The following is a 10124-nucleotide window of genomic DNA, read 5'->3' as shown; positions in this document are numbered from 1 at the left end:
GTTGAAGAATAAAAAAATATTTAAATTTTTCTTGATCTCGAAACTAAAGAATGAGATTCTGTTATTAAACATACCGGTTAGATAAAAATACTAAACTTTAAACCCGTTGTTTCAAAAAGATGATACCAAACCATTGGTTGGTAACAAATATTCCCCAGCCATGCCAATTGTGTGTTGTCTTTCTTACAACTTGTCTTTTGGAAAATTGTTACCAACTCATCGATTGGCAACAAATTTTCCCTGCCACGCCAATTGCATGTTGTCTTTCTTGTAACATATCTTTTGAAAAAATAAAAATCTTTCTTACTACACCTTAGAAGTCTAACGAGTAAGTTAAAAAAGCAATTAGATTTTCCTTAGCACGAATTTGTTTAACCTAAGAATCAGTCAAACTAAATCATTACTTAAGCAACCACGTGCTTTATCAACACTTGGATTTTATTGAGAATAGTCTTCCGTTAATTATCGGTAATTTTAATCAAAAGGCTTTTCATTTATAAATTTACAGGAAAAATAAACAAATAATGCTATCATTCCTTGATTAAAAAACAAGGTTATTAAATGTAAGTATATTTTTGGTGGTTGATGAGCCAGGGGATTTCTTTACTTTATCCCTTAGATTGAATGTGAAAAGACAAATTGTTTTCTTTTTATTACTTGAACGTAGAGAGAGTGTGACTGGTATATAGTCCCTCTAAGTTGCAAACAGCACAACCAGGGTTTGATTCAATTTTATGAAGAATGAAGCTGCTGGTTTTCTTATTTCTGATAACTCTGTTCATCTCTTGCACTACTTCAGCATCCACCAATAAACACCCCTTAGACCCTTTAACACCATCTGAGTTCAAGTTGGTTAGAAGCACAGTGCAAAAAACATACAAAGCTTCATCCCCCACACTAACCTTTCAATACATTGGGTTGGACGAGCCAGACAAAGCGTTAGTCCTATCATGGGAATCTTCAAAAACCAATAAAACCAAAGCCGCGACACTACCACCTCGTCGTGCTTTAGTCATTGCCCGTTTCAAAAAACAATCCCTTGAGATCACTGTTGACCTGTCCAAAGCCTCCATTGTCTCCACCAAAGTGTACACTGGGCATGGCTTCCCCATGATCACGTTTGACGAGCAAGACTTTGTTGCGGCGCTTCCTTTTAAGTATAAACCCTTCATGGAGTCAGTGCAGAAACGGGGTCTGAATATATCAGATGTTGTGTGTTCAACAGCCTCGGTGGGATGGTATGGGGAGATAAAGAGCAAACGGAGACTGAAGCTTCAGTGCTTTTACATGAAAGGGTCTTCTAACTTGTTTGCAAGACCCTTAGAGGGTATTACAGTGGTTGCTGATCTTGATGAGAGAAAGATAGTTCAATATTTTGACAACTTTAATATTCCTGTGCCCAAGGCTGAGGATACCGAGTACGTAGCTACAAAGCAAAAGCCACCGTTTGGACCAACGTTGATGGGAGCAGCTTTTGTGCAACCAAACGGACCAGGATTCAAGATCGATGGCCACTCTATCAGGTTATATAGTTCATACCATCCCTTTTTTAGCACTGTCACTTGATTTGAGGGTTTTTATTTGCATGGATTTTTAAAGGGTTATTAATCACACTTCTATTTTTCTCTTAGATTCAACTTACATCTCCAAAAGTTATTATTTTAACATAATATTCAGTTTAAATATTTTTTTATGTTACAGTGATATTTTATGCAACCCATTATTATTAAATGGATATAGAAAAAAAAATAAGCAGTGTCAAACAATGCTTTTTCTTTTGTAAATTATATTGATCTATATTTTCTGCGTTGTTTGTAATGCATACACCATGAATTTCTTGTGATATAGATACTATCTATTACTATTCATATTTTTTTGAAGGGTTAGTTTTATAGGTAAATATTATTTGCACATAAAATTTTACAATTTTCTTATATTTTATTTTAATGAGATTTCTAATTATTTAGTATTTTATTTTAATTAAATTTGTTATTATTTATTATTGTTTATTTTGTTCTACTTAGAAATACAACTATCCATGCGAGAAAAACACGATAAACAGACTTATTTGTATAGACGATTTCTCAATATTTTATTTTATATGATCTTTTAAATTATTAGTGTTCACAAAATTTAGAAATATTTTATAAAATTCAGATATTTTTTGTTGGACTCGATCTATCCAACAAGATGTATCTTGGTAGAGATACTATTGTGCTTGTCCGAGCGATTTCAATTCAGACTTTAATTCGTCACTGTTCTTTTATTATTTTCTTTTTACAAAATACGGATCATTTCAAAGTATGCAAAGAAAATAATAATATAATTCTTCCAACTTCATATTATTTCTAATAAGAGTGACCATCGAGATCGGTCTGGCTCATTTAAGTTCATTTCACACTTGACCCACAAAATGTGGGTAGGATTGGCCTGCTTCGCATAAGTTCTGGCTCGTAGGTTTGCGAGCTGGTTCACTTTTTTTTTAATTTTTTATGATAAAGCTTTTAATATTTAACAAATTGAAAAACTTTAACAAGTTTACCAAATTAAGCAAACATTTTACAAAGTTGAATGATAAATTGATAATTAAACATTTTCATTATATTCATATTTGTACTTTGATATACACGATGTATTCTTCAAATTTTAGCAAGCTCAAAAATTCATAACACTCGTCTTTTCCACTCATAGAATAATTTTGGAACGATTATACATAAATCTAGAAGGAAAGTAACCAATATACACAAGTGCAAGTTTTTTTTTTTATGTGGGTCGTGGACCAACTCGCGCAGGTTGCAAGTTATGCAGGACGAGTTTTTGCGGGCTAGCGGACTTAATATCTTGGTCCACCCTACATATTTTTAACAGATCTACGGGCTAGCCTATTGGGTCAAGCCCACATTACTACTTTTGATTCCTAAGGTGATATGTGTTTGACAATCAAACTTTATGTTTTGAAATGAAACTCACTATTAGTGCACTAATTGACATTCATTATTGACCTTATAAAATCAATATTAATAAAATATAATGAAATTTAAACAATATACTATTAAAGAAATATAACATCATAACTTAACAGTACAAAAAATAACATGCTTTTAAAACATTAAAATCAAATATATCATACAATTTAGATTTATGCATCCACAATATATAATAAATATATAATAGTACACTATTATAAATTTTCATATGTTATGGGATTTTAGTTGCAAATTTATTATAAAATTTTACAAAAAATTACTATTTTTCTTATTTTTTTAAGAGTTTTAATTTACAGATGATTTATTTGTGGATAATCATTTCTTACAAAATTATAAAATTTATAAGTATTACAAATTCTTTTGTGAAAAGTGTTTGGTGCAAAATATTTTGTAAAAAAATTAGTAAAAATTTAATACAAAATATTATTCATAACAAAATTTATAAGTATTTTCTAAAATAAAAGTTTGTAAGAGAAAATTGGCAAGAAATTTAAATTTTTTTAGTGGTGTATTTTTTAAAATTATAAGTTTTTTTTTTTGAAAAAAAATACTTTTTACTTTTTCATTTTCAAAGAAGAGAAAACAGAAATAATATTCTAAAAATATTCTTTGTAAAAATCGTCAGCATGCTAGATGAAATTTTAGGTTTATAGCTTTATAAATTTGAGGTTTAATTAATTTTTAATTACCGATAAATATTGATATGTTTAATTAAATTTTTCTTGAGTATTCAAAATTGTTATACTTTTTCAATTGATTTATTTGTTTTTTTTTTAATTAGGAGATGTAATTATTATTTTGTTCCATTATTTTATTTATTTATCTTTAGTTATTAAGACAAACAAAAAGTTATCAAAATGGGTTGGAATTCGCAAGCCAACCTGGCTCACCACGGGTTCGGGTTGGGTTGGGTTGAAACTTTTTTACAAATTTTAATACGGATTGATTTTTGATCCAACTCACCTGGTTTGAACCCGTGGTGAGCCGGGTTGGTAAAGGATCACACAAGTATTTTTTTGTTAAGTTGAGCTTTGTATTTGGGTCATGTTATGTTGTTTTTTTTAGTCAACACACAGATAATTTGTATTTTTGTGATTTTGGTTTGTATTTGAATTGTATTAAAGTTTATTTAGATTTTAATTAGAATTATAATCTAGTTTTGACTAAAAAAATTGTATTTTTTAAATTAAGTGAGCCCGTGAGCTAACCCGTTTAACCCACCAACCCGCGGTGGGCCGGGTCAGGTTAGAATTTTTTTTGGCTCGCTAATAAGTCAGTCGGATTGGATTGACTCACTAAGTGATCAACCTGAGGTGGATCAAGCTGGGTCGGGTTAGGTTACCCGTTTTGACAACTCTAAGCAAAACTTTATGATTAATATAAAATAATACCACGTTAATTGTAATAAAAAAATGTCATGCTTCCTTGTTGCCTTTCATATTATCATCTATAGTAATTAAAATAGTAATTAAATGATTGTTCATGTCACTGTATATTATTAATAAAAACTTAAAATTTAATTAAGTCTACTAATAATAAATGTGATCATTCATATATTTCTTTTAATATACTTACACATATTTATAAAATGAAAATTAATTGGAAATTATCCATAAAAGAAAAATCTGAGAAAAAACTGTGAAATATATCTGAGTGAACTTTTTGTTTCTTTGAATGTACGACCAGTTGGACTAATTGGAAGTTCCATGTGGGATATGATATTCGAGCTGGACCAATGATCTCCTTAGCATCGATTTATGATCTTCAACAAAAAAGGTATCGACGAGTGTTATATAGAGGATATATATCAGAGTTCTTTGTGCCATATATGGACCCAACTGCAAATTGGTACTTCAAGACCTTTCTTGACAGTGGTGAATTCGGGTTTGGCCAATCCATGGTGTCACTTGAGCCTTTCGCTGATTGCCCACCCAATGCTGCATTTTTGGATGCATATTTTGCAAACGAAGATGGTGTGCCAGTAAAAAATACCTAATGCAATTTGTATCTTTGAGAAGTATGCTGGGGATATCATGTGGCGCCACACAGAAACAGAACTCCATGATGAGGAGGTAATATGCCCTGATGTTTATTAAATTTTTAAACTTTTGCTATTAAATGTATTAGGCATTCATAAATTGAACTTTAACAGATAAGGGAAGTTAGGCTTGATGTGAGCCTAATGGTGAGAACCGTTTCAACTGTGGGAAACTATGATTATATCATAGATTGGGAGTTCAAGCCAAGTGGTTCTATAAAAATGGGGGTACGTATGATATACATATTATGAAAATTTCTCATCTTCTCAAACTCTTCGTATAAATAATACATACATATATTAGTATTTATACAATTAGTAGTACATGTATGAACTCTTGAAACAATTAGTAGATACATTATTTATTAAATGCAATGTGTCAATATTTTATGTTTTCTGATGTTAAAAAATTGTGTTCGTGTGTGTGACAGGTTGGTCTGACAGGAATTTTGGGTATCAAAGGAACATCATACACCCATGTGGATCAAATTAAGGACGATGTCTTTGGCACATTGTTGTCGGACAACACCATTGGTGTGCACCATGATCATTATCTCACATATCACCTTGACCTTGACATTGATGGCCAAGCCAACTCTTTTATGAAGACCAATTTGGAGACCGTGACAGTAAGGAATCACAGTTCACCAAGAAAAAGTTATTGGTCTGTGGTGCGTGAAATTGTTAAGACAGAGGCTGATGCTCGAATCAAACTTGGTTTAAAGCCATCTGAACTAGTAATTATAAACCCCAACAAGCAAACAAAGCCTGGAAACAAGATGGGTTATCGTTTATTCCCAAGCACAGTGGCTCACCCACTTTTGCTCACTGATGATTATCCACAAATTAGAGGTGCCTTCACCAATTATAATGTGTTTGTAACACCGTATAACAAGTCTGAGAAATGGGCAGGTGGGCTATATGCTGATGAGAGCAGAGGAGAAGACACTTTAGCTGTTTGGAGTCTGAGGTATATACAATTTATAAATAGTTGAATTGAATATGTATAACAAAGATAGGTATGAGGTGTATTACTGGAAGTGTGATTGTTATTAAATTGAGAGTGTTATTGTAATGCAGGAATCGAAGCATTGAAAATAAGGACATAGTTATATGGCATACAGTTGGGATTCATCATGTGCCATGTCAAGAAGATTATCCTATTATGCCAACACTAAGTGGTGGATTTGAGATAAGGCCAACAAATTTCTTTGAGAGAAATCCGGTTCTTAAAGCCAAAACTCCAAAACTTGTGCTTTTGCCCAAGTGCAACTCTCAACCCTAAATTGTTTTTCTACGTTGTTCACATTTTATAATTTCAATTTTACTTTTTACTGTATAATTATTTGTTAAATTTTTATAAATTAACAGTTACTTTTATATATTTTTTATACGGATAATGATATTTTGATCCACTTTTTTTGACTTACTTTTAACCCATCACTTCAATCATCCTTAGATCATCACATTATACCACTACAAAAAATCAAAATAGATAGTTGAAGGCTGATTGAAGTGATGAGTTAGAATTGGATCAAAAAAAGTGGATCAAAATATCATTATTCTTTCTATAAAATTGTCTTCTATAAATTTGTTCATCTTTTCTTTTATTTTTCCTATTCATCTGTCAACATTTATTTTCTCATATTTTCTCCATTCATTTAACTTTATTTTTAATAAATATAAATTTATTTTATATGTTAACTTAACAACATTATAATATCATCACTTACTAATATAATATCATACATATTTAACAAATACATACGCGATAGAGTTTATGTTTATGTTAATATATAAAAAAAACATTATAGAATAATATAAATTGATTACCCTCATTTTTATATATTAAAATGTAGCAATTTTTAAATATTTATCATATAAAATTTGTTATTACTCTATTAAAATTACAGCATTTTTTATATTTTAAAAAGTTCTAAAATATTTAATGAGATGTATTAAGTATTCCAAAGTATACACATTGCTTTTAGCAAGACTAATGTAAATACTTATTTTATTGGTTAAAACATATCTACCAATTTTTTTTTTTGTCAAATTAGTTATAATTTTGTTTTTGTGCTCAAATAGGTCCTATTTTTTGTTAATTTTGTTCAATTATGCTCAATTAGGTCTTTTTTTTGCCGTTTAAATCATTAACGATAATTAACCGTGATTACCAGGTGTCACTTCGTGGTTTTTTAATTTTTTTTAACTTTATTTAAATGCACATGTGTCAATCCAGCAATGTGTCACATGTCAGAGTCAATGTTTTATATTCAATTTGGTCCCTATATGTATGATTTATGTTAAATTTAGTCTCAATTTTTGTTAACATAAATCAATTTTTGCTCTCTCCAAATTATTAATTTTTATATTAAAATTCACATTTTTAAATAAATATTTTTACATAATATATTAAAATTCACATCATTATAATTTTTATATAAAAATTAAATTTGATCTCATCTTGACAAGAACTTATTTTACAAAACTTAACGAAAATTGAGACCTAAAACATATTTTAACCTATTTTATTTTAATACTCCTTAATTTAATAAATAAATATGATAAATAGGAAAATTGAACTATTATTCGATTAATATAGATATTTGTTGCAGAGAATATAAGTAGAAAGATATATAATAAATAAATAATTTATTAAAGTGACAACCTCTATCATACTTTTGCTAGTACCATGTCTAATAAGACAAACTGACCTATTTTAATTTAACTAATTAAAATTTCAAATGGCTTGTTAAGAGATTTTATCCAGTAAAAATTGTGCGCAATTTCATCGGAAAAAATCAATTGTTTTATATAGAAAATATTAAATATTTAATGATTTGATTAATTTATTTAGTTGTTGAATAGAATAACTTTATTAACAATTTTATGCTTCTGAACTTCTAACATATACATATGCAGGATAAGAGCATTATTATTGTTCAATTGAAATTATGAATTTTTAATCAAAGTTTCTAAATAATTAAAAATGTATAATAAGGTGCATTTAAAATGTCCTAGTATAATCACTTGTACACTTCATGTAAGTAAGTATTTTTATTTTTAATAAATAAAAAAGAAAAATAGGAAAATGTTAAATTATTATTTAATTCATATAAACATGTATTGTAGAGACTATAATTGAAAATGGAAATAAATAAATTATTGAGGTGAATAGTGCTCTTCGTATGCATTGTCCCTAATCTAATCAGGCCGTAGATGTTATTTTTGCTAATAAAATATAAAATTCTTATTATATCAGTGACTATTTGTTATGTCAAAAATAATATTAAAAATTATTTAATAATAACATTCTCTAATTATTATTTTTCTCAGCCACAGTTTTCTGAAAGGTCAAATTTGTGTCCTTATTTAGAATAGTAATATATATTCTCAAAATATACTAATTAATTTGCTATTAATATAATTACTTTAAAAGGTTCATATTAAGCATATTGATTAAGAAGTTAATACCTTTATTTTTTTTTAAACCACCCAAAAGGTGCATTGAAAACATGGGGACTTTATTCAATAAAAAATCCAACTTTTAATTTCTTAATAGTACTTAAGACTCTAGTTAGTATTTTCAATTATTAATTTATACAATTAATGCGTATAAACAATTTTGCATATAAAAAAAAAAAAAAAAAAACACCCATCTGAGTGTCTAAAAGTATTCTGTATTCATGTATACTTTCTGTCGGTTCTTGTTCAAAACTTTGTCCATGAATTTCAAGATTAGAGTATGCACAACATCCTTGCCAAAATGGCTTTGTGTGCAAATTATGTAACCATGTTTTCTCGGTCTTTCATGCATTCATAGTTCATAGAGTGTCTCATTTAGACATTACAACAAAACTCAACTGTGAGAATTATATATAACAAAACTCAACAAATTACTTTTACTCTGGCCCGTTTAGGGTGGTGTCTATATGGGCCAAGCCCAGACCACTCTGCAGGCTAATGTGTTACTCCAATGATTTTTATATGATGAATTTGTGCTCTTAATATTTTTGTTGCAAGTAGGATGACAAAAGACCTTCCAAACTTATTTTGACTCGACTCATTGTTGACCATAAATAAATCGGTTCGATATAAAAAAAAAGAAAAACAAATTGTAACGTGTCTCTATGTAAGTTGGACCGACAGTCTCATCTATTATTTTCTTAGTCTTAATTAGTTGGCTTAATTAGTTGGAACATATCCAGTTTGGTCTCAAAGTTTCGAAATGGTAGTTAGTTTTAAGTTTGTTTCAATTTAGTACTCAAATTTAAAATTGTGCATTAATGTAGAGTACACTCCGTTAATTTTTCGCAAACGCCGTTAACTACGTATTATGTGTCAGTCTCTATTTTTTTTTAATTTAAAAAAAATGCCATGTGTCAAATCATTTGTGTGACACGTGGCATTGTCAATGACACGTGGCATTGTCAATGACACGTGGCATTGTCAATGACACGTGGCAAGGTACCTGTCAAGTGTCATTGTCATGATTTTAATTTAGTCCCCACATGTGTCTATTTCTTTCAATTTAGTACCCATATATATTTATTTGTTTTAATTTAGTCCTCGCTCTATTTGTTTCAATTTTGTCCGAATATTTTCTTACAAAATAGAGAAATATTGTATCTCCCTTAAGACCAAATTTATTATCTATATAAATGTTATATTTATATTTGTTATTAAAAATGACTTATAAAATGAAATATTGAAATTTATATTAAAGTTTAGTAACAAAAGTCATGAATAACAAATTTACCAAAACTTTGTTATTCAGGAGTATAACAAATATCAATATAACAAAACATAAATTTGTTATTTATGACTTTTACCATTAACTTTAATATAAATTTCAATACTTAATTTTATAAGTCATTTTTAGTAACAAATATCAATATAACATTTATATAAATAATAAATTTTGTCTTAAAGAGAGACAATATTTCTCTATTTTGAAAAAAAAAATATTTGAACAAATTCAAACAAATAGAGCTAGGACTAAATTGAAACAAATAAACATATATGAGTACTAAATTAAAACAAATAGACATATGTGTGGACTAAATTGAAATCATGACAATGACACTTGGCAAATA

The 10124-nt window shown here is 28.7% G+C and overlaps 1 protein-coding gene across 1 annotated transcript; it reads left to right on the top strand.

Annotated features, from left to right (window-relative positions):
• Positions 1 to 738: 738 nt before the first annotated feature.
• On the top strand, positions 739 to 6310 carry LOC114191415 (primary amine oxidase-like; the record flags this gene model as incomplete). Its single annotated transcript, XM_028080587.1, is given in 6 exon segments — positions 739 to 1523; positions 4674 to 4971; positions 4973 to 5059; positions 5140 to 5253; positions 5457 to 5995; positions 6106 to 6310. Coding segments are annotated over 6 exon segments (2028 nt in total), but the record flags the coding sequence as incomplete, so codon positions are not given.
• Between the last annotated feature and the right edge of the window lie 3814 nt (positions 6311 to 10124).

Source organism: Vigna unguiculata, chromosome 7 (assembly GCF_004118075.2).
Source record: "Vigna unguiculata cultivar IT97K-499-35 chromosome 7, ASM411807v1, whole genome shotgun sequence".
NCBI lineage: Eukaryota > Viridiplantae > Streptophyta > Magnoliopsida > Fabales > Fabaceae > Vigna > Vigna unguiculata.
Note: the sequence above shows the minus strand (reverse complement) of the source record. Positions and strands in the feature narration are given on the sequence as shown.